The following is a 26,406-nucleotide window of genomic DNA, read 5'->3' on the forward strand; positions in this document are numbered from 1 at the left end:
ACCAGACTTCCTTAGACAGCACCTTCCAAACCCATGACCACTACCATCTAGAAAGTCAAGGGCAGCAGATGCATGGGAACATCAACACCTGGAAGTTCCCTTCCAAGCCACTCACCATCCTGACTTGGAAATATATCGCCGTCACTTCACTGTCATTGGGTCAAAATCCTGGAACTCCCTTCCTAACAACACTGCGGGTGCACCTACACCACAGGGACTGCAGCGGTTCAAGAAGGCAGCTCACTACCACATTCTCAAGAGAAATTAGGGATGGGCAATAAATGCAGGCCTAGCCAGCGACACCCACATCCCATGAATGAATTAAAAAAAGTATGCAAGATACTTGTGTGAATGTAACTAAATGATTTAGTAAGCTACATCATCATAGTATTTCTTCTTTCTTATGTCTGTTCTTGGGTAACTTGGCTTCCATTCTCGAGCTTAACTTGCATACAAGTGATGCAGACCTTCTTCTTGAGCTATATTTCTTAAACTTGAAATGTTACAGTGCAGCATGAAGTCCTGCTTCACAAGCTGTTCATTACTTTAATCTTGTCTAGAATTATCCAAGCCTCTGTGAACTCCTGCAATCAATCAATATCTCTATTCATTTCCTCCTTTTATACATTACCCACAAGATACAAACCCCTTTTGCCACCATTTCAAGGAGCTAACCAATTGGGTGATTCATTTTGTTGGCAAGATTTCTATTTGGCATCTTTCTCAGACAGATGCAAGTAAAAGTAAACAAATTTTAATTACTTGATAGAAATCAGATCTGATCATTTTCTTTGACCTTAACTAACAATTGAGATAAGGGTGCCATTTTTGTAAGAGACTGGTACACTTAACTGAGTCAAGCAACAACATAGCCCTCCATTTAACCTTGATAAGGCAGTGCCTAGTAAGTATGACCAGACAAAAATTGAGATCCTGTAACCTCAAACTTCAGTCACTGGCTCCTAGCAGTAACCCTTTCTCTATGCACAGAGATATCAGGATTGTTGCAAAGCTAATTTTTAAGGCAACTATAGACACTGTTTCAAGCTCTAGCTGCTGCACTCTTGGGTTAGAACCCATTGCCTCTTCTGTGGTGGCCTCAGCTTCTGTGTTACTTTCCACACACTCCACCTGCATTCCTTGTTGCTCCATCATCAAAGACCTCTTGCTGGTCCCACCTTGCCAGTATCTTTCCTCCTCAACCATTTGCCTCTCTACCCCAAGGATCTTCAGCATCATCACCCTACATATTCTAAGTTCCTTAAGAGAGACAAGAATGAGTAGAGATGAAGGGGAAAAGAAGCAGCAATACAAATGCAACAGACAGGTAAGGAAAACACTCCTCCGTGCAGTGCTGCATGAAATCCTGCTTCACAAGCTATTCATTACTTTAATCTTGTCCAGAATTATCCAAGCCACTGTGAACTCCTGCAATCAATCAATATATTTATTCACCTCCACCTTTTATACATTACCCATAAGATACAACCCCCTTTTGCCACCATTTCAAGGAGCTAACCAATTAGGTGATTCATTTTGTTGGAGAGATTTCTTGAGAGAGAGGAATGAGAGTGTGGAGTGCCACAATTTCCCTACATGGTCCCTACATTTAATTAAGAAGGTATTTTATTCAAGGAGCACATTCTCAGCCTGAAGGCTGAATTGAGGTGCAACATATATCAAAAAATTCATATCTAGACTGAGTAATTAGGTTAAAAACATGTTACAATCATGTAATAACAACAATAGACAGGCAAATTCAGCAGGTAACAGGGAAGTGGTGGACAGGATATTAAAAGAAAAATAACGTTGAATTAAAATTATGCTAAAATATAAAACCAATACTCCATTCCTACATTACAGGCACTGAAATACGTATAAATTTCATCATTTAAGTATTACATTGAGGAATAGGACTGCATCGGTACCTTTTCATCCTACATCTTACAGGATTGGATTTAATTGAACTTCTGACTCGCTTTGATTGGTCTTGGTGTGGTGGTGTAACTAGTTCTAAAATTGGGCAGATTTCGTATTAGATTTTCCAAATATTCAGTTCAAATATTAATCCTCCTTCTTTGTAGACTTTTGACCTTTGTGACATGGATATTTTCATGTGATAAATACAATAAGTAAAATAATTAAAATTAAATTAAAATACTTGGCCTATTTTGAGATTGTTGCTGACTCAGCACTGCTCACTTTAGACTTTTCTGTAATTTCCTCTGGCCCTTGTGGAAACTTTTTAAAAAAATAGACAGTTAAAGCTCCACTGCCTACTCCCCTGGGACTGCTGTCTCATTTCTACCTGCTCTGCTTACTCCACAATTTATAAGATTGAAGCTGAAAGAGTTGAATGTTAAGTCAGCTCAACTGTGAGTCAGAACTGACAGTGGTTTGTTCTTTTTGAGTCCTCTTCCAGGTGTGTGTTCCTTTTCGGTGTCACTCCCAGTGTTTGCAATTTTAAGTGCCAACTCCATGTGTGTTTTTTAAATGACTTTTTTTATTCCTGCTACTGAGTACTTGCTTCATTTTTTAAAGTCTGTGCACCCTGAAACAACTCGAGACTTCCCTCCTCAGCTCTTATATATATTTAAATTTAATTGCCTGCCTCTACCCTTATCATTCTCCAGTATAATTGCACTGACCCTCATTTCCTGCTCAAACCTTATCCAGTTATCCTCTGTATTCAGCACATGCCACCAAACTGCTCAAACTTTTCAACACTTCTGGTCATGGAGTCTTGAATCAACCAATCACCACCACAACCTCTTTTCAGCTCATTATTGTTAAATCTATGCAGGCAAACGCTTTTCTACCCTGAAGTTGCATATTTTACAAGCTTTTTTTTATTCTTTCATGTTGTATTGGTGTCACTGGCTATGATTGCCCTTGAGAAGGTGGTGGTGAGTCACCTTCTTGAACCACTGCAGTCCATGTGGTGTAAGTACACCCACAGTGCTGGTAGGAAGGGAGTCCCAGGATTTTGACCCAACGACAGTGAATAAAGCGTGATATATTTCCAAGTCAGGATGGTGTGTGACTTAGAGGGAACATACCCCTGAAATCATTGCATATCCATCTTCATATTTAAATTTAAATCGGTTGAGACTGACAGATAAGACATTTTCTGAATACTTTGGTCTTTAAATGCATTTTCACAATTAATTTCAACTTTTCCTGATTTTCCTAAACCTTTACAATTGTATAAAAACTTCATGCACAATTTGTATTTTTATTTCCAATTGCTTGTGTTCATTCTATTACAATATGTATGTAGCTCTACAGCCACACATTCTCCATTGTACCACATAATTCTCTTGTCCTTATTAAATAATATATTTGGCTTCCTGTGCGCAGAATTACAGATCTTTATTTTTATGTAAAATACATAGAATATAGTGTGTATTTGCAGAATTTACCCACTTCCGAAATCCTTGTATGCTGATGCATTATAACACATCCGTATTCAGCCTAAAGTTTTGCATTGTTTTTAGCTTTCCATGCAAATGAAATTGCAATTAGTAAGCAATATATCTTCAAATGAATTCATTGGAATGCAAGTTTAACAGCAATATTTTGTTTTAAGGATTTATTAATGATTTGTAGAGGTTGCTAAATGCCTTGCATTGATTATTATTTTCCCAAATAACTAATTCAAAAGTGTAATATTGTTTCTTCAGTTAAGCTTTGTGGTTTCTGTTCTTTCTGTAGTGGAACAGTCTGATGTAATTAAAGAAAAGAAAGAACTTGTATTTATCACTATTAACAGCAAAGTAAGCATTTTCATTTGAGAACTTAGACTGACAGAGGTGCAGTTCAGGGTGAGATGATATTCCAAATTTAAGTAAAGTTTTGAATTGGCACCTTCCTTTTAAATAGCAATACAATAAAGATGGGCCATTTATATTCCTATGTATGTATACATTGTTGGAGGTGTTTATGTGGTTTCTTTATTAATTTTCTCTATTTCTATTCATCCACAAAATCTCGGTGCAATTAGGACCCAGATGTTGTGTCTCAGATAGATCTTGTACCAACCTTGGCTCTTCTACTTGGGGTTCCTATTCCATACAGTAATATTGGTATGGTGATGGTGGACATGTTTATCTCCAAACCGAAGCTGGATGATAATCAATATCTTGAACAAGCAAAAGCACTTCACATCAATATCATACAGGTACAGTACTGCAAAATTTGTGGGGTGTCACTTTTTATCACATATTTTCTGGAATATGGAATACCCTCACCACTTGCCTCGATGAGTGCAGCTTCTATAACACTGAAGAAGCTGGACACCATCCAGGACAAAGCAGTCCGCTTGGTTGGCACCACAATCACAAACATTCACCCCCTCCACCACCAACGCACAGTAGCAGTGGTGTGTACCATCTACAAGATGCACTGTAGGAATTCACCAAGGTTGCTTAGATAGCACCTTCCAAACCTACAAACACCACCACCTAGAAGGACAAGGGCAGCAGCGAGATGGGAACACCACCGCGTGGAAGTTCCCTTCCAAATTACTCACCATCATGACTTGGAAATATATCGCTGTTCCTTCACTGTCGCTGGGTCAAGATACTGGAACACTCTTCCTAACAATATTGTGGGTGTACTTATACCACATGGACTGCAGTGGTTCAAGAAGGCAGTTCACCACCACCTTCTCAAGGGCAACTAGGGATGGGCTATAAACGCTGGCCCGGCCAGCGAAGCCCACATCCCGTGAATGAATTTTAAAAAAATTAAATTTTCCCTCATGGTTTCTTCCTGTCCCAATTTCCACCCAGTTTAATTCTAGACCATGTTGTATCAATCTGGAATCAATTGTACAGGCAAGTGTGATTTTAGATGCTTCACTATAATGTATATAAGTCATTCTCACAAATGCCACACTTCCTTTCCACAACAAATAGGCAAATTTTACGTAACGTTTTCCTGTTAGTTTGACTAAATGGGGAAACCATTTCAAATTTCAGAAAATTGTTCAGTGATGGTTCATGGCATGTTGTATTTTTACTGTCCATGGTGGTGGATCTTTATTGCTTAAATTGGAGAGACACTTATCATAACTGCTTTTGTGCACTTTCAAGTGACTGCATAGATGGCGTTAATTGGGTTAGGCCTCCTAGTTTGTCATGTTTGCCAGTGAAGTACAAAATACAGGGAGACTTGGCAAGGGGTAAATATATTTTATAAATAGGCTGGTATGGTAATGTGAGCCTAAAGGAAATTAGGAAAGTAAAGAGAGGGTATGAAAAAATATTTGCAAGTTAATTGAGAAAAACTGAAAGATGTTTTGTAAATACATAAAAGGCAAGAGTATAATTAAGGAAAGAAGGTAAACTATGTGCAGAGACAGAAGACATGGGTATGGCTTTTAATGAATATTTTACGCCTGTCGTCTTAAAAGGGAGAAGTGATGTAGGCTTTGTAGTTGAGGAGAAATTTAAATAATGGATCGGATACATAGGATGAAAGAGGAAATATTAAATAGTTTAAATCTTTGAAAGTAAAATAATAATCAGGCTTGCATGAAATCCATCCCAGGCTGCTAAGAGATGCAAAGAAGGAAATAGTGGAAGCTGTGCTTATCATTTTCCAATCCTCTCTGGCTACAGATGTGGTGCTGGATGACTGGTGGTGTGCTGATGTTGTACCATTGTTTAAAGAGGGAGGGAGGGATAAACCAAGCAGTTACAGGCCAGTCAGCCTAACCTCAGAGGTGGGCAAAATATTGGAAAAAAGTTCTGAGGGACAGTATAAATTGTCATTTAGAAAGGCACAGTTGTAATAGACTTGTATGGGAAGGTCTAACTTCATGAAATTTTTTTTGAAAAAGCAACAAGGAAGGTTAATGAGGGTAGCACATTTGTTGTGATCTACATGGATCTTAGCAAGGCTTTTGACAAGGCCCATGTGTCAAAACTGGTCAAAGAAGTAAAAGCCCATGGGATCCAAGGGAATGTGGCAAATTGAATCCAAAATTGTTCAGTGGCAGGAATCAACGAATAATAGTAGATGGATCATAGTTTAGTGACTGGAAAGCTGTTTCTGATGGGTTCCACAGAACTCAGTACAAGGTCCTCACTTTTTGCAGTATATAATCAGACGTAAATGAAGGGACATAATTAAGAAGTTTTCAGATTTAAAAAAGCTGTTTGTGTGTTGGCAGTGCAGACAAAAGCTGCGGACTGCTGGAAGATAACATTGGACTGGTCAGGTGGACAGAAAATGGCAAATGGAATTCAACCTAATAATTTGTGAGAATGCATTTGAGCAGGGCAGACCAGGCATGTGAACATGCAAATATTAGGGTACTGAGAAGTGTAGAGGAACAATGAGACTTGGAATGCATATCTACTGATCCCCGAAGGTAGCAGGAGAGGTAGAAAAGGTGATAAAGAAGGCATATGAGATACTTTGTTTCAATGGCTAAGGCATAGAAGATAAGAGCAAAGAGGTTATATTAGAACTGTATAAAATGCTAGTTCAGCCATAGCTAGACTACTGCATAGTTACGCTCAACAGCTAGAGGGGGTTTCAGGATGTTGTCAAGAATGGAAAATTTTAGCTATAAAGAAAGATTGGAGGCTGGAGTTATTTCTTTGGAACAGAGGAAGCTGAGGGGAGATTTAATTGAGATGAAAAAAATTATGAGGGATCTAAATAGAGTGGATAGGGAGGACCTATTTGTCTTAGCAGAGAGGTCAATAACCAAGGACATAGATTTAAAGAAATTGGCAGAAGGATTGTAAGGGAGTTGAGAAGAAATGTTGTCACCCAGAGGATGATGGGGGTCTGGAACTTACTTCCTGAAAAGGTGGTAGAGGCAAAAACCCTCAGCACATTTAAAATGTATTTTGATATGCACTTGAAATGCAGTAACAACAGCGCTACAGACCAAGAGCTGGAAAGTGGGATGAGGTTGGAAACACATTTTCGGCTGGCACAGATATGAATGACACAACTGTGTAGGGTGCTTGTGAAAGATATATCCATTTGGAAACTGATTGTCCTTGTAGATGATTGGATCAAATAAACTTTTCAGATATAAGGGGTGAAGCCTCCAATTTTTAGTCAACAACCATAGTACTGAAAACTTCCTCATTCTGAAAATTAAAGCTTCATAAGTTAATAACATGTTGCTACATTCAAAACTCTCTATAATTTCGTAGTAATTCTTTTCTGTGTGTATTCCATGCCAGACCCTTCGATAGGGATCTCTGTGATGTTATGTAGGATTCACAGGAATATTTGGAACTCTTTGGGCTAAGGACTACTCTTGAGTTTGGTCAGCATGAGACAGGTCAATGTTCATCTTTCCCCAGGTGAAATAGTCCTCCATAGTGAAATGTAATCCTTCAAAGTGAAGTGTTTAAGCTGATATAATCCAACAGAGATGCAACATTGCAGGAAGTTGTGAGCTTGCATTTGTAACTATTTCTCACCAATTTCCTCTCATGGACAATTGTTCCAGGATTGTTACAGAACCTTCTGATGCTTTACCCAAGTAGGCATCATGTCCATACCTGCATTCCATCCTCCTGATATCAAAAATCATTCTTTATAGTACTATAAACTGGTCACTGAATGGTAATCAAGAATGAAAATCAAGACTCCTTCTGTTTTTTCCTCTTTCTCTAGCCCCAGAAGTAGTGAGGACAATAGCAATGTCCAACTTCCAAACCTATAGACTAACTGATTGGAAGGCCTGTTACTTGGCCATTCAACAAGTAACTGTATAAGTGTGGTAATGTCAGAATAGTTTTCTAGGAATTAAGTTTCTGTTTTTAAATTAGAGAGTGACCTATAGTTTAGCATCTCTGAGTTGTTTTGGCAGTTTATGAAAGCTAAACTGTTTTTGGCATGTAATTGTTGGTAAAGTACTGGTAAAATGCAGGAGAGTTTTTTTAATAAACCAAAATGTGCTACATAATCACATTTGACACTGGTATATAATATATATTATAAATAATATGTATTTATAATATATATATTTCCACCTTTTGGATGAGATGTTAAACCAAGGCTTGGGTGGATGAAAAAGAACCCAAGGCACTAGAACAAGGAAGGCAAGGGAGTTATCCCTGGTGCCCTGGCCAATATTTATCCCTCAATCAACATCGCAAAAACAGATTATTTGGTTGTTATCACTTTTCTGTTTGTGGGATTTTGCTGTGCACAAACTGGCTGCTGCCATTTTCTATATTATAACCATGACTACACTTCAAAAATATTCATAGCTATAAAGTGCTTTGAGACATTTGGTAGCTGTGAAAAACGCTTTTTGAATGGAAGTGTTTTTTTTCACCATCTTATGTTGTTGTATAGGTGAATCGATTTTTGGAATCCTACTCTTATGCTGCCAAGGATCTCCCTGTGACAAAGCTGAAATATCTGAAGGAATTGTTTTCCACTGCAATGGCTGAGTATAATGACCTGATTGAAAACATGCAGGTTTCTCAAAAATTTGTTACTGACCAAGATTTTCACACAAGGTTTCAAAAGCTGTTAACCACACAGCAACATTACTTGAGAGAGACCAAGGAAATTTGTCGCGAATCATGGGCACAATTCAACCCTGCACATATGCTGTGTGGTATTATACTTCTAGCAGCAACATGTGTACATTGTTTTCTGGTTTCTGAAACTGCTGCAACATTTGAATCTTTGTACAAACAACTTCTTTTGTATCCAGTTATCTGGGGTCTGGCTGCAGGATTAACAGTTTATATCTGGATGCTGACATCTGACATTATGGTGGAACCTCTGATAATATGTTGCTGGGTAGCTATTGGATCACATGTGAGCTTCCATTGGAACTTCTGGAGATTGAAACTCAATAATGATCACATTGCAAAAAAACTGATCCAAAGCTCCAATGCTGGTATTCAGTGGAAGTGGAAAAGTTTGTTGAAGTTCCTTGTACCTTTGGGAATTCTCCTATTACGGTGCCTAGCTATGTTTTCCAATAGCTTTGTAATAACTGAAGGGCAAGTAGTATCATTCCTTTTGAAATCTATTGTAACTTTTACCATCTTGAAACTAAAATGGAATGGAAAACTTACCAGTTATTATTTAAATACACCATTTGTACCAGAGGTGCAAAAGAATTCTGGTTCCATTTCATACAAACGAGAATCTTTTTACTTAATTGGGTTACTGGTGGCCTTCCTGCTGTGCGTACTTTTCTCCAGCAACTTTTATAACTGTCGTGAAGAACTTGTAGACTGTGAGCCCTCCTCCTTCCTGAAACCTTTGTCGAGGTTAAATGATAGTCAGCAAAGGAACTTCCATTATATCCTGACAATATCATCACTTGCAGCCTTGGTATATCTCATACGAAAATGGTTCCTTCATTATGGGAACCTCAACAGCTCACACTTGGTTGTGTTTTTTGTACGTTTGGGTTTCCCATTTATTGTATTTTGTTTATGCTGCTATTGGGCTGTGAATGCTGCTCCAGAAGAAACCTCTATTAAACTTCAAGAACTGACAAAGAAGATTGCAATCGTAGTCCCAGGCATTATCTTTGTGCTGATAATGACAGGCTTCCTCATCGTCCTATGGAACCCAATCACCGTGTTTGTGAAAGACAACAGACAGTCTGATGAAACTCTTGTTCCTCCCTACAAAGGCTGTCCTGAAATGGAAGATGACTCTCTCTATGTAGTCCCACTGATATACCGTAAGATGCAGCAATCAATGAGTACTTACTTTAATGACAACCAAATAAAGACTCGGACGGTGGCTGCTTATGGTTTGGGAACGGTGTATTCAGCTGCACTTCTCACTGTCCTTGCTCTTTTGACATTGTTACTTATTATGCTGCATAATGAGAGAATGTCACTGGCATTCCTGCTGCTATTCTTGGAGGGATTTTCTTTCCTCGAGATACATGGTACAGCAAGGAACCTTTCATTACAGTCCGATAATACTGGTATGTGGTTGGTTCAACTGATATGTCATTAAAGACACTTGTTGAGTACATGATAACATTTTTCAGGGTTTATAAATAACATTATTTTATTGATCCAATTGAACGTCATGGAAACGTTTTTAGATTTTATATTTGAGCAGAATCCTCTTAACTGTACAAATCTCTTTTATTTTATATCTCTATTTTATTGTGTACATGTGTTTAAGCATGAAAAATTCCAACCAACCCAAAGAGGTTCCATGATGATCAAGATGCCTTACTACAGGAAAGATGTTCCATCTATGAGAGGGGGCTAAAGAGATTCATTAAGACAAAACCAGGGATAAGAGACTTCAGCTGTAGGGACAGACTGAACAAACTTGGAAACATAGTTCCATCAATCAGTAAATTAGCATCTAGAAAACATACATTTATAACCACCAATGACATATATAGGAAGAGGGATGAGGTCTTGAAAGCAGATTTTAGAGTAGGAAGAAATTAAAAACCAGGACCTCAATAGCAGTGATCTCGAGATTACTCCCAGTGCCAAATGCTAGTGAACATAGGAATAGGAGGATTGAGCGATTGAACACATGGCTGGAGAATTGGTGTAGGAGGGAGGGCATCAGATTTCAGAAGCATTGGGACTGGTTCTCGAGAAGGTGGGAGCTTGTACAAGTTGGATGGGTTACACCTTAACAGGGCCAGGACTAATATCACCGCAGGGAGATTTGCTAGTGTTGTTGGAGAGGGTTTAAACTAGAGTGTCAGGATGGTGGGAACCTGAGGGGTAGCTCAAATTGGAAGGAAGTAAAACTGGAAACAAGAAGTAGAAAAGTGGCAAGTGGAATTAGAAGGCAGGCAACACTAAGGCGAGTATCAATAAACCCAGAGTGCATAATAATGTCAAAAGAGTTAAGTTAAGGGCGCTCTACCTGATTGCAGGCGGCATTCGCAGCAAGGTAGATGATTTAAAAGCACTTAGAGGTAAATGGGTATGATCTAATTGCTGTTACAGAAACATGACTGTGGGTGACCAAGATTGAGAACTGAATACTTAAGGATATTCGACATTTAGGAAGGACAGACAAAAAGGAAAAAAAGGTGGTGTTACGCTGATAAGTTAAAGACAGTATCACACTTAAAGAAAAAGCATATAATTACGCAAAGATGGGTGGCAGGTCAGAAGATTAGAAAGAATATAAAAAATAGCAAAGAATAACAAAAAAATTAATGATGGAAAAATTAGACTGAGAGAAACCTAGCTAGTAATATAAAGACGGATATTAAGAGTTTCTGTAGATATTTAAATAAGAAAAATGCTAACAAAGTGACAGTTGGTCCTATATAAAGTGCGCCTTGGAAATTGATAATGGAAAGAAGGGAGATGACGGATGGATTAAACGGGTATTTTGCTTCGGCCTTCACTGTAGAGGACACAAGTAACATCCCAGAAACAGCTGTAAATCAGGAAATGGAAGGGAGAGAGGAACTCGGGGAAAGTACAATCACCAGGAAAGTGCTATTGAGCAAGTTGTTGGGGTTGCGGGCGGACAAATCCCCAGGTCCGCATGGACTTCACCCTAAGGTCTTGAAAGAAGTGGCTAGTGAGATAGTTGATGCCCTGGTTTTAATGTTCCAAAATTCCCTAAATTTGGGGAATGTTCCATTAGATTGGAAAATAGCAAATGTAACTGCATTATTTAAAAAGGGAGGGAGACAAAGCAGGAAACTATAGGTTAGTTAGCCTAACATATGTCATAGGAAAAATGTTAGAAGCTATTATTAAAGATGTTATAGTAGGGCACTTAGAAAAATTCAAGATAATCAGGCAGAGTCAAGATGGTTTTATAAAAGAGAAATCATGTTTAACCAATTTATTGAAGTTCTTTGAAGGAGTGATGTACTGTACTTAGATTTCCAGAAGGCAGAAGTGCCACCTCAAAGGTTACTGCAGAAAATAAAAACTCATGGTGTAGGGGGAAACCTATTGGCATGGGTAGAAGATTGGCTAGCTAACAGGAAGCAGAGAGTTGCCACGAATGTGTCTTTTTCTGGTTGGCAAGGTGTGACGAGTGGTGTGCCACAGGGATCAGTGATGGGACCTCAACTTATTACAATTTATATAAATGACTTGGATGAAGGGAGGGAAGGAATGGTTGCTAAATTTGGTGACAACACCAAGATAAGTAGGAAAGTAAATTGTGAAGAGGGCGTAAGGAGGCTACAAAGGGATATAGATAGATTAAGTGAATGAGCAAAGATCTGGCAAATGAGGTATAATGTGGGCAAATGTGAAATGGTTCAATTTGGCATGGGAAATAAAGAAACTTATTATCTAAATGGTGAGAGATTGCATAGCTCTGAGATTCAGAGGGATCTGAGTGTCCTAATGCATGAATCACAAAAGGTTAGTGTGCAGGTACAGCAGGAAAGATAATAGAATGTTATATATTGTGAGGGGAATTGATTACAAAAGTAGCGTGGTTATGCTTCAGTTGTACAGGGCATTGGTGAGACCACATCTGGAGTATTGTGTACAATACAGGTCTCCTTACTTAAAGAAAGATGTAAATGTGTTAGAAGCAGTTCAGAGAAGGTTTACTAGACTAATACCAGGAATGGGCAGATTGTCTTATGAGGAAAGGCTGAACAGGTTAGGCTTGTATCCACTGGAATTTAGAAGAGTAAGAGGTGACTTAATTGAAACCTTTAAGATCCTGAGGGGCTCTTGACAGGGTATATATGGAGAGGATGTTTCCTCTTGTGGTGGTGACTACCTAGAGAAGCAAAATACTAGAGATGCTGGAATTCTGAAATAAAAATCAAAAATGCTGAAAACACTCAGGTCAGACAGCATCCTTAGAGAGAGAAATAGTTAACCCCTCATCAGAACTGGAAAAAGTTGGGGATGTAACAGGTTTTAAAAAGTACAGAGGCAGGGAGAGATGGTGGAAGAGCAAAAGGTTGGGCGATGGGGTCGATGGAAGGCAGAGGGATTACATGGCAAAAGGGATGATAGTGTAAACAAGATGAAGATGATAAAGGGACAAGTAAATAAACAAAAGATGCATCTCAAGGAGGTGTAAAGAGGAATAGCAGAATCATCTCCAACGGCTGCCACTGAAAAGATAATGAAGGTAGATGCTTTGATCTGTAATTGGTGAACTCATTGTTGAGTTCAGAAGACTGTAAAGTGTCTAATCGAAAGATGAGGTGCTATTTCTCCAGTGTACATTGGGAAGGTGTAGGAGACCGAGAACAGGAGTCAGAATGGGCTGGAGAATTAAAATGACAGGCACCTGGAAGCTCGGGGTCAAGCTTGTGAACTGAACGGAAGTGTTCTGCAAAGCGAACATCCAATCTGCGCATGGTCTTCCCAATGTAGAGGAGACTGCATTGTGACCAGTGAGTACACTGTGCTAAATTGAAAGCACAAGTAAATTGCTGTTTTGCTTGGAAGAAGTGTTTGGAACCCTGGACATCAGGAAGGGGGGGATTAAAAGGGCCAGGTGTTGCATCTCTTGTGTTTGCATGGGAAGATACTGGGGGAAAGGAAAGAGATGTTGGGTGTGGTTGAGGGGTGGATCAAGGTGTCATATAGAGAACAGTCCCTTCAGAATGTAGAAAGTTGTTGTGGGGGATGAGGAAATGCATAGGTTCAAACCTATGAGGAAGATGTGTGTTTGATGTTGGTATCATGCTGGAGGTGGTGAAAATGGCACATTCTGTAGAATGTGGAGGCTGGTGGGGTGGAGGGTGTGGATGAGGGAACCCTATCTGGGAGGGAGGGTAAGGGATAAGGATAGAAGCTCTGGAAATGAAGCGGATGGTGGAGGTGCCTACTTAGCTGATGAAAAAGGAAGACCTATTGGAAGCATTGCTACTGAAAGTGGAATTGTCAGAACAAAGAAACTGGGAGAACGGAATAGAATCCTGATAGGGAGTGAGGTGAAGAAAAAGTAGTCAAGGTGGCTGAGAGAGTCAGTGGGCTTATAGTAAATATTGGTTGGCAGTCTTTCCCCAGAAATGGAAATGGGTGTTGAGGAAGGGAAGAGTTGGAGATGCACCATAAAAAGGCAAGGGATGGGTGAAATTAGAAGCAGAGTAAAGTAATTTTTCAGTTTGGGGTAAGAGCTGGAAATAGCTTCAATTACAGTTGTCAATGTACCAGAAAAAGAGGTAAAGGTTTGAACCTATGCATTTGGGAACAAAGAATGTTCCACATTTCCCATGAAAATACATGCATAGCTATGATCCTGTAGCAAGACCTTTTATTTGGAGGAAGTGAGTGGTGCCAAAGGATAAGTTGTTCATGTGAGCACAAGTTTTGCTAGGTAGAGGAGGGTGATCGTGGATGAGGACTTATTGAGCCACTAGTCAATGAAGAAATGGAGTCTTCTCAGGTTATTCTGGTGGATAATGAAGGTGTAGAGGGATTGGATGGTGAATTGGAGACAGGTAGGGCTAGAGAATTGGAAAATATAAGTGGTGAATGGCATTAGACGAGTCATGGATGTATTTGGGAAAAGACTGGGTGAGGGGAGGAAAAGTAAGAAGAAATAAGTTTCATAGAAGAAGGCTGAAACAATGGGTTATTGGGGCAGTCCTGTTTGTGGATCTTGGGAAGGAGGTAGAAGCAGGCTTTGTGTTAAGGGGTTGAGTTGGAGGCCATGAAGAATAAATCCCCCGAAGAGATGAGGTAATTCACAGGATGAGAAATGACGGCTTGATGCTCACTGGTGGGCCACAGATCAGGGGGTGATAAGGGGAGGTGTTATAGACAATTGGCATTCAGCATCCTCTAGTAGAGGTCAGTTTGCCAAACAACAATGCCATCCTGACAATGTTAGGTTGGACCTGAGAAAACAGTTTTGTAAGTTCAAAGTAGGGTAGGTTAGAGTGAGTTTGGGAAGCAGAGAAAATGAAACAACCAATATCACCCCAATAGTTCTCAGTGAAAAACCTAGAGAGGGTAAGCAGCCAGAGGGTTGGGTCCAAGTGGCATGAGAGTTCTGAAGATAGGGAAAAAAGACTCACTTTGGTTTTTTTGTTGGGGGGGGAGCGTTGGTGGAGGCACGGGTGGTGACGAATCCTATCCAAGAAGTGGATGCAGAGGCAAAGGTGACAAATGATGAGCTCAGGATCATGCCAAGTTCAATTCATTGAGGTGGAGTTGTAAGGGGATGAATTTGAGGCTTTGCTATGAAGTTTTATGAGGCTATGATAGTTCAGGATTAGAGAAGAGAAAGAAAGAGGGGTTCATGAAAACGTGGGGTGATTAACTTCTTGCTGTGATGTTCTGATTCTTCGAGAATTTTGATTTGTTTTTACATGTGTCCAATTTTCTCTCATTCTTTCTTGGAGATACTGACTGGAATTCCTTCCTTAAACCCCTCTACCTCTCTCTCTTGCAAAAACATCCTTAAAACTTATTTCTTTGAACAAGCTTTGGGTCACCTCTCCTAATACCTTTCATTTTTTGACTAAGCTTCCATTTTATCCTTTACACCTCTTTGAAGAATGGGACGTTTTTCTTTGTTTAAAAGGCATTATATAAGTAAAACTCAAGTCCTGCTAGGGTGTAGTTCTGCAAGTACTAGTCCCTCTCTTCCAAACATTCACATTCAAATAACCGTAAGCACTGGCCAAAGTAGCACAATGTGTTCTTGGATTAAGCACCTGAAAATCCCCAACACGTAATCTTTCTTTCTCTAGGTGGCATGTTAAGAGATTGGCAAGCTCATTCTATATCAAGAGATTGAGAAGACGGGTTCAAATTTGGGTGATCTTGTTACATGCCTCATGCTCAAGCCCTGCCTAGTTATCTGTCACCAGTAAATGATTGGAGACATGTTGGAGATTTTCAGGTGCTTGATATCAAGCATGTTACTGTGCTGGTTTGGCCATTGTTTACATTCATTTGTATGTGTTTGGAACAGATATAATCTTCTATTATTTGGATATTGTATTTAAAATATTATGATCAAATTCAAATCTTAAACTGATCAAAAATTCTGTTTATTCTAAATGTAGCCTCCTGGTTATGGTTTGAAACTAGTAACCTAGAGGTCGCAAGTCCAGATTCCTTCCCTTAAACTGTGCAATTGAATTCAATCATTCTGGTTATGGCATAGTAGCCTCTTCTGGTACCATTCTGGTAGCCTCCTGGTTATGTATGAAACTAGTAACCTAGAGGTTGGAAGTCCAGATCCCTTCCCTTAAACTGTGCAATTGAATTCATTCTGGTTATTTGTGGGGTAGCACCAGAAAGGAAAATGACCATAAGAAGTGAGCATGTAAAAATACAGCTAGTTCATTAATGTCTTGCATGGAAGTAATCTGGTTTTGTGAAAGGAAAATTATGTTTAACCAATATATTGGAGTTTTTTGAAGGAGTAACATGCACAGTAGATAAAGGGGAGCCTGTATACGTACTGTACTTGGATTTCCAGAAGGCATTTGATAAGGTGCCACATCAAAGATGATTGCTGAAAATAAAAGCGCATGGTGTAAATCTTATGATTTACATCAATGACTTAGATGAGGGGAGTGAAGACACGGTAGCTAAATTTGCATATGACACAAAGGTAGGAAAATATGTTGTGATGAGAACAAGAGTTTGCAAATGGAAATAAATATGTTGAGTGAGTGGGCAAAAATCTGGCAAATGGAGTTTAATATGGGAAAATGTGAAGTTTCACTTCGGCAGGAAGAACAAAAAAGCAGAGTATTACTTAAATGGAGAACAGCCACAATTCAGAGGTGCAGAGGGATCTAGGTGTTCTAGTACATGAGTCACAAAAAGTTAGTATGCAGGTACAGCAAGTAATTTAGAAGGAAAAACCAAAATACTGCGGATGCTGGAAATCTAGAACAAAAACAAAAATACCTGGAAAAACTCAGCAGGTCTGACAGCATCTGCGGAGAGGGATACAGTTGATGTTTAGAGTCCGTATGACCTTTCATCAGAACTAAGACATATAGAAATGAGATGAAATATAAGCTGATAGAAGGGGTTGGGACAGGAGAGCTCAATAGGGGGCCAGTGATAGGTGGAGGCCAAGAAGAGACTGCCAAAGATGTCATAGACAAAAGGACAAAGGGATGTTGACAGTGGTGATATTATCTAAAGGATGTGCTAATGGGGACATTAAGGGAAGCTAGTGGCAGATGGCCCTAGTGCGGGTGGGGTGGGGGGAAGGGATCAAAATGGGCTAAAAGGTGGAGATGAAACAATAGATCGAAATAAATTTAAAAATAGGAGGGAAGAGGAAAAAATAGTTATTAAAAAAATTATAAATTATTGGAAAAGGGGAGATTGGAAAGGGGGTGGGGATGGAGGAGAGAGTTCATGATCTGAAATTGTTGAACTCAATATTAAGTCCGGAAGGCTGTAGAGTGCCTAGTCGGAAGATGAGGTGCTGTTCCTCCAGTTTGCGTTGAGCTTCACTGGAACATTGCAGCAGGCCAAGGACGGACATGTGGACATGAGAGCAGGGTGCTGTGTTGAAATGGCAAGCAACAGGGAGGTCTGGGTCATGTTTACTGAAGGTGTTCTGCAAAGCGGTCACCCAGTCTGCGTTTGGTCTCTCCAATGTAGAGGAGACCGCATTGGGAGCAGCGAATGCAGTAGACTAAATTGAGGGAAGTGCAATTGAAGTGCTGCTTCACTTGAAAGGTGTGTTACTTAAGAAGGCTATCCTTTATTATGAGAGGGATTGAACATAAAAGTAAGGATATTATGCTTCAGTTATACAGAGACTGCACCTCGAATATTGTGTGCAGTTTTGGTCTCCTTATTTAAGGAAAGATGTAAATGCATTGGAGGTGGTTCAAAGGAGGTTTACTAGATTGATACCTGGAATGAGTGGGTTGTCTTATCAGGAGGTTGGACAGACTGAACTTGTCTCCACTGGAGTTTAGAAGAGTGAGGGACGATTTAATTGAAGTGTACAAGATCCTGAACAGCCTTGACAAGGTGGACATCAAAAGGCTGTTTCCTCTTGTGGGTGAGTCCAGAACTAGAGGGCACAGTTTTAAAATTAGGAGGTCGCCCTTTTAGGACAGAGATGAGAAACTTTTTCTCTGAGGGTTGGTAGAGGAGGGGTCGTTGAATATTTTTAAGGCAGAGGTAGATAGATTCTTATCAGGCAAGGGAATCAAAGATTATCGGGGTTAGATGGGAATGTGGAAATCGAAACACAAGATCAGCCATGATCTTATTGAATGGTGGAGCAGGCTCAGGGAGCCAAATGGTCTACTCCGATTCCTGTTTCTTATGTTCTAACCCTTAGTGACTCTTGCCTGGATATAACTCAATTCCACTCTACTCTCAGGGCAACTAGGGATAATAATTTTTTTAAATTTGTTCCTGGGGTGTGGGCATTGCTGGCTGGGCCAGCATTTATTGCCCATCCCTAATTGCCCTTGTTCAGAAGGCATTTTTTAAGAGTCAACCACATTGCTGTGAGTCTGAAGTCACATGTAGGCCAGACCAGGTAAGCACGGCAGATTTCCTTCAGTGAACCAAATGGGTTTTTACAACAATCGGCAATGGCTTCATGGTCATCATCAGACTTTTAATTCCAGATTTTTATTGAATTCAAATTCCACCATCTGCCATGGTGGGATTTGAACCCAGTCCCATTATCTTGGGTCTCTAGAATACTCGTCCATTGATCGTAACATTTTGAATACAATATTCAAATAACAGTACATTATATCTGTTCCAAATGCATACAAATGACTGTAAACAATGGCCAAACTAGCACAATAATGTGCTTGACATCAAGCACCTGAAAATCTCCAACATGTCAATACCACTCTGCCACCACCTTCCCCTGTCAGTGTCAGCTCTGTGGAGCACGTCAATGCAATGTTGTGAAGCACTCTGTGATGTCCTAAGATCGTGAAAGGTGCTATATAAATGCACATCTTTCTTTTGCCACATCCTGAGAACAAAGTATCTATTAACTATTTAAGTTTCTTCCTTTAAATGTATTTACCCTGAATTGTTTCTGCAGTAGATCTTCAAAATAGCTGGGTGACATGATGTTTCTTAGACAGGTATATGTAATGTTATGAAGGTGGGTACATTGCATGCACAATTTGTTACTGAATATTGTGAAAATTCATTGGCTATATGTTATGTGGTTCAAACTGGCCTACCTCACTTTTTTTTACATGTTGGCATTTTAAAAATTCAGTAGATTCAGCTGAGAAATTGCTTTTCAAACAAGTCATTAGTTAAGATTTGATTTCCACAGGTAACCCTACCAATGTTTGGCACTGACTTGTATTATTTTTTTGAAGGTTATTTCTCTGTTCCTTGGTATGCAGTTACAGCCTGGGCCTTTTCAGCTACGCAGTTCTTTTATGCCACTGGGCATCAACCAACATTCCCAGCAATCCAGTGGAATGCAGCTTTTGTTGGGTTCATTGAAGGACATAGCACCAATATACTGCCAGCACTATTGGTGGGAATGAACACCTTTGCTTCTCATATTCTGTTTGCAGGTAATTATTTCATTGCTTCAAAACATCCACAATTTTCACCTGTGACTTTTTAAAATGAATTTGTCCAAAGAATACTGTGGCATGCAAAGTGAGATCTGCTATTGTAGTCACAGATGACTTGACCTGTTATGGATGCCTTTAAAAATCAATTTCATAATTCCCCAAAGTACTTCAAACAGGTCTGCTGTATTAAGTTCACAGTGGTCTCCATGCGACTGAAAATAATGACTAAAGGCCTTAAGAACACCAGCTAAGTTTTCAAGAAGTGATCGAACATGTTGTAAATTTGAAGGCAATTGTAGTACATTATTGTGAACTTGAGTATATTTTTTAAAAAGCCCCTTTTCTGCCATTTCTTAAGATGTTGTCTTCTCGTTGGGGTATTATTTCATCAGCTCTGCAGCATCGAATGCATTCCTCTAAGGAATAGTTGAGGCAGAGACTGTTAAAGGAAAAGCAGAGGAATATACAAGGCTATGGGAAGAAAGCAGAATTAGTTCTGGATTGTTCATGCAGAGATCCAGTATAGTGATACACTAGAGAGTTAGGTTGGTGAAATATTGTACGAATGGGTAGTACTACAGTGGGGGAGGCAGTGGCATAATGGTATTGTCACTGGGCTGGACCCAGGATAATGCTCTGGGGACCTGGGTTCAAATCCCACCATGGTAGATGGTGAAATTTGAATTTGATTAAAAATCTGGAATCATTGTTGATTGTCGTAAAAACCCATCTGGTTCACTAATGTACTTACCTGCTTTCCTTACCTGGTGTGGCATACATGTGACTCCAGACCCACAGCAATGTGGGTGACTCTTAAATGGCCCCTGAACAAGGTCAATTAGGAATAGGCAATAAATGCTGGCCTAGCCAGCAATGCCCTCATCGAATAAAAATCCCATTGTTCCTTTGGAATTTACTTTTCCATGTTGTCAATATGGCCTTTTCCTTTTGAGGAAAATAAACATTGTCCCATGTATCCTGTTAGTTGTAAAACTTTATCATGTTTCTTTGCAAACCAGACGCCTCTCCACGTAGCTCAAAATGCAAGTTGTATTCACACCCTATCTACTGAGACTTTTACCCTAGCTCACTCATTAGCATTTCAAATACCCTTTTTTACACCTAACTCTTTTGATAAGTTCAATCTTGCAGTCTATCTGACTCTAATTCAATTAAATCAGCCACACAGACAGAACCATCCACACACACACAAACATAATACCTCGCAATATTATTATGAAAAACATGGTAGTTTTCATGACAAGTTAACCTGACCCTGTCCTCCCCAGCAGCACTTTGAGCTGTGATTTTTGGATAGTGATCAGGAGTAGGAGTACTGGCAGCATTTCCATTCCCTATTGGTGGATGCTAAGGACAGTGTCTGCTTCTCCACTTTCCCCATTGGCCAAGCTGAGATCAGCTAACATAGTACATGTCAGAAGTCAAAATATTCCATCTACTTACTGCTTTAACCAGCTAAAGCAGTCAGAGCTTTGAACTTATAATTTTCCATTATTCTCTGAATTATGAGGGCTCAGAGCTGGAGAAAGAAGGAAAAATTAGTGGGCCACCATTCTAGTACTTCACATACCTGCCAACAATGTAAAGGAACATTGAGAGCTTAGTTCCTACTAACTTCATGCCCTATAAAGCTTAACCTGTATATTTTTCGCTATTTTGTACTGAGGGCTACATATTACCCTGTTCTCCACAACTATCTATCTTTATCTTCCCTTAGAGGTATTTTGTCTTGCTGTATTATTTTCAATAAGAGTGGATTCTGTGTTGGTGATTATAATTGCCTTTAAGTAAACTGTCTTGGTGCGAAAGTGAGCAGCTTTATGCTTTTACTTCTCCAAGGTGTGCTTATTTGCTGCAGAGAAGTAACCAGCCATAGATGATTGGCTAAGAAGTAATTCTATTGGGATTTGTAGCTAGTACAGTGAACTGTCCAAATGCTCTGAAATTTGAATGTATGATCACAAATATAGTAATAGGAATATTGGTTGCCAGTTGAACTAAGTTATATCCATTTGTAACTGGTTCATCTCTGTGTAGCATCTGGACTTAGACTGCTGCAGCTCAATCCCGTTTGGCCAGGCTACCAAATAGTGTCAGTAATGATTTTACCAATACATCATTCTATACTGTGTTGTGTTCTGCAATAAGAATAAAAGGTGTGACAGGGTGAAAAAGGCCCTTTTTTTTGTTGTAATAAGACATCTAATAGTTGGTCTGCAGGCCTGTCACATCCAGTCGTGAATGGTGGTGGAAAATTAAATGACTCACTTAAGAAGGAAACTCCACAAATATCCCCATCCTCAGTGATGGGGGAGCCCAGCACATCAATGCAAAAGATAAGGCTGAAGTATTTTCAACAATCTATGACCAAAAGTGCCAAGTCCATAACAAAAACAGAAACAGAAATACCTGGAAAAACTCAGCAGGTCTGGCAGCATCGGCGGCGAAGAGCACAGTTGACGTTTCGAGTCCTCATGACCCTTCAAGTCCATCTTGGCCTCCTCTGGAGGACCAGTCTTCAGCCAATTCGATTCACTCCACGTGATATCAAGAAACAGCTGAAGGCACCTAGATACTGCAAAAGCTATGGGCCTGACAATATTCCGGCAATAGTACTGAAGACTTGTGCTCCAGAACTTGCTGTGCCACTAGCCAAGCTGTTTCAATACAGCTACAACACTGGCATCTACCCAGCAATAGGGATAATTGCCCAGATATGTTCTGTACAGAAAAAGTAGGACAAATCCAACCCAACCAATTACTGCCCCAACAGTCTACTCTTGTTCATCAGTAAAATGATTGAAGGGGTCATTTACAGTGCTATCAAGTGGCACTTGCATAGCAATAACCTGTTCACTAACGCTCAGTTTGGATTCCGCCAGGGCCAATCAGCTTCTGACCTCATTACAACCTTGGTTCAAACATGGACAAAAGGGCTGAACTCCAGAGGCGAGGTGAGAGTGACTGTCCTTGACATCAAGGCAGCATTTGACTGAGTGTGGCATCAAGGAGCCCTAGCAAAATTGGAGTCAGTGGGAATCGGGGAAAAATCCCCGTTGGCTGGAGTTGTACCTAGCACAAAGGAAGATGGTTGTAGTTGTTGGAGGTCGATCATCTCAGTTCCAGGACATCACTTCAGGAGTTCCTCAGGATAGTATCGTAGGCACAACCATCTTCAGCTGCTTCATCAATGACCTTCCTTCCATTATAAGGTCAGAAGTGGGGATGTTCGCTGATGATTGCACAATGTTCAGCACAATTCACAATGACAGATACTGAAGCAGTCCATGCCCAAATGCAGCAAGACCTGGACGATACCCAGGCTTGGTTGACAAGTGGCAAGTAACAGTCGTGCCAGGCAATATCTATCTCCAACAAGAGAGAATCTAACCGTTGCCCCTTGACATTCAATGGCATTACCATCGCTAAATCCCCCACTATCAACATCCTGGGGGGTTACCATTGACCAGAAGCTGAACTGAAACTGAACTGGACTAGCCATATAAGTACTGTGGCTACACGAGCAAGTCAGAGATTAGGAATCCTGCAGCGAGTAACTCACCTCCTGACTCCCCAGAGCCTGTCCACAATGTACGAGGCACAAGTCAGGAGTGTGATGGAATACTCCCCACTTACCAACCTGACTTGGAAATATATTGCTGTTCCTTCACTGTCACTGGGTCAAGATCCTGGAACACTTTTCCTAACAGCACTGTGGATGTACCTATGCCACATGGACTACAGTGGTTCAAGAAGGCAGCTCACAACACCTTCTCAAGGGCAATTAGGGATGGGCAATAAATCCTGGCCTAGCTAGTGATGCCCTCATCCCATGAAGAAATTTTTTTAAAATGCCCTTGCACATTTAGATTCTGAAGTTTTTACATGGCAAATTTCTAATTATGTGAGCTGTTAAAGTCTCTGAGAAAAATGGAACTTGAACCCGAGTGAACAGGGCAAGCAACTGTGTATCTCCTTAATCAGATTGAGGGATTGTGAAATAAACAGTGCATGGACCAAGAAGGAAGTATAAATCAGAGTGGGTGAATTCAATATCAAATCAGGTACAGAAAAAAATAGCAGAGGAAAGCAAGATTGGAAAAATGAAGAAAAAAATTAAAAATTTAAATTTACATTTTAAAAATATTTCCAACAGTTAATCTAAATTAATGAGATTCCATGTTTCTAATGGGTAATTCTTAGTGCCAAGGCAGGTTGATTGGCAGTAATTACCAATTATCATGTTAAAAGGATCCTTACACTTGAAATGACAAGGCACTATTTTGCGATGAGTTTAGTTTGTATCAGTCATCAAATACAGCAACTTCATAATGTTCAATTTGTGTCAACAGTGAGGCCGATAGTGAAATACAGTTTTCACAAAACTAATAGTGGAGTGGCACAATTCAGACAGCAAGTTTTGGATATTGTCACTTAAATTCATCCACTTTTTGTCCGAGTAACTGCACCATTTGTGTATAAGTAAAGGTGACTGCAATGAGCCTCACCTTTACTTTGACCTAAAAATTTGGCCCAATGAAGTTGAGCATGATGGAATTGGTAAATTTGCTACCCACTGCGTAGCTGAGGCATACTGACCAGATTTGATTCTTAGTCTGTCGTAAATTAGCTGATCTTAATTATAAAATAGTACATCACAGAAAGAGTCCATTCACTCCATCTAGTTCTATCCATGTGACTGTAATCTCTCATCCTGAAACGACTCAAGTAAAGATCTTCTGTAACCTCTCCAAAGCTTTCCTGTCCTTCCTAAAATGTGGTGCCCACAATTGGACACAATCCTTCTGCTGAGTCAAACTATAAGTTTTGCATCACTTCCTGACTTCTGTACTCTGTCTGAAAATGAATGAATGATGCACCAGAGGGCTTTTCGTATCTGTGGAACCATACCCCACTGACAGTCACAATCTCTAGGAGTGATCTCTATAGCCACCTGAAGGTATACTGCATATCATATAATCATATTAGCTTAACATCAGCTTCTTAGATAACTTAATTGCTAGGCACACATTAATGAAAGAATTGCTGACTAAAAGCACAGTTATGAGAAAGTATCAGCCTTGCAATAAATGCATTGAAACTTTTAACTGACTTTTCAGTTATATTCTTGAGGTAGTTGGATGTCCTTTGCTGCTGCTTTGGCCATTTGTTCGTGAAATGAAAAACTCTAAAAGCAAGAACGTCAAAAAGGAATCTGGAGATGAGGATCCGGTGATGGAAATGAGGCTGCGAGAAAATCCTCAGATGTTTTCTGTGGCCATGCTGCAACTGGGAATGCGATACTTATTTGTCTACGGTGTGCAGGTACTTTATATTGTCAATTGAATAGAAAAGTAATGAACTACTGTAGTTCTGCAAATGTGCTGTCAGTAAATAATGAATTAGCTACAATGCCATAAAATTTGATGAACTGCATAATGTACAGCAGATTACAGATATTTAAAATAGACTAATGTAACCATGGAGTGTAGTCAGAGCAAATAGTTAATTTGATCCTCTGGTTACCCATGAATAAGAAATACCTGCAGAAATATACTCATCAATAGACAAGCTAAAGATCTCACTTGATAATTCTCTAGCACTGGAGTTTTCAGTCCTGCTTGTATGTGACGTCTGACCACAGCAATGTAGTTAACTCTTAACTTCCCTCTGATATGAACAAGCTGCTAAGTAGTGTTCAAGAATGCAGCTCATCACCACTTTTTAATGTGCAATAAATGCAGGCTTAGCCAGTGATGGCCACTTCCCAAGAATGAATTTTTAAAAAAAACTTGATTTTGAATGCAACTGAGGTCATTGGAAATAAATTTTCCTATTTCTGAACAAGTGCAAGAACCCTAAGTATAAATTGGAACTAATGTGCCTGTCTCAATTAGGGACAGTGTTGGAGTGATTGATGTGAGAACTGATTTATTAGGAGATGCTGCTCTGGGATGTAACTAAACACATTATCCTAGAGGAGAGTAATAAAAGGAGTTCTGTCGAAGGGTCATGAGGACTTGAAACGTCAACTCTTTTCTTCTCCGCCGATGCTGCCAGACCTGCTGAGTTTTTCCAGGTAATTCTGTTTTTGTTTGAGAGTAATTTACTGTCCATCTTGTACTTGATGCAGACACTGAATGTCCTGTGACCAAAAGTGTTATATTTGCCATAAAGTTGTTGCTCAATGGACACACAAAAAGCAAGGCAGTGGGGTGGGTGTTAAATCCAGTATTCGTATGTTGAGGAAAGAATGAGTCTGAGGCCAGCCTGTACCTTAAGACAGATTTATTCCCAAACCTGCAGAGTAAAGATGCAGACTCTTCCAATTTCACCCCACACCAGTGTGAACACCTTTTTATATGCTTGTAATGAAGCCCTAATACTTCCCCAGTTGGGGACAGCTGCTGTTGATTACCAATTTGAAGCATGTACTCGATTGCAGCATAATTTCAACATTAACAGGATGGGGTGGGGACAGATTTGGGTAACTTAATACAAGAACAAATCTTGAGAGCATTATAATGTGAAGTGAGATTGCTGCCTTAAAATCAGTGCATATATTTATTTTTTAGTTATGTACTATCCAGTTGGCAGGGAAAAGTTTTTTTCTGGTCTCACTTTTCACCAGAGGTAGGTATCATGTGGAGACTGGATAAGCAACTCAATGCAATTGATATATGATGGTATTCATACTGGAATGTTAAAAAATTGTGATGACTGCATTACATTTAGTAACTAGATGTTATACAAGAGATGTGTTTGAGGCTTTTTACTTCAGATGAATTTCTGGAGTATGTATGTGACTTGTGCACATAGACCACTGGCCATTGCTGGTCACCAGAGTCCCTGCAAGTTCCGTAACTTGAATCAGGAGGTGAATAGCAGAGGTTAATGGTGTGATTGCACAAAAGGTGCCCTTCTAAAATCTGACA

At 39.7% G+C, this 26,406-nt stretch overlaps 1 protein-coding gene across 6 annotated transcripts in view; it reads left to right on the forward strand.

The window, feature by feature from the left end:
- The window catches only part of pigo (phosphatidylinositol glycan anchor biosynthesis, class O), a 43,114-nt gene that overhangs the window by 12,441 nt on the left and 4,267 nt on the right, over nt 1-26,406 (forward strand). For 4 of the 6 annotated variants that reach the window (XM_041189165.1, XM_041189130.1, XM_041189122.1 and 1 more), the window contains 4 exons: nt 4,004-4,180; nt 8,338-9,946; nt 19,244-19,447; nt 24,609-24,796. In XM_041189165.1, the coding sequence (XP_041045099.1) occupies nt 4,004-4,180; nt 8,338-9,946; nt 19,244-19,447; nt 24,609-24,796 (2,178 nt within the window). Of the gene's footprint in view, nt 1-4,003; nt 4,181-8,337; nt 9,947-19,243; nt 19,448-24,591; nt 24,797-25,368; nt 25,979-26,406 lie in introns of those variants that run through there. The other 2 variants (XM_041189138.1, XM_041189156.1) reach the window with 2 other exon arrangements.

The sequence above is a fragment of the Carcharodon carcharias genome, chromosome 1 (genome assembly GCF_017639515.1).
Source record: "Carcharodon carcharias isolate sCarCar2 chromosome 1, sCarCar2.pri, whole genome shotgun sequence".
Classification (NCBI taxonomy): domain Eukaryota; kingdom Metazoa; phylum Chordata; class Chondrichthyes; order Lamniformes; family Lamnidae; genus Carcharodon; species Carcharodon carcharias.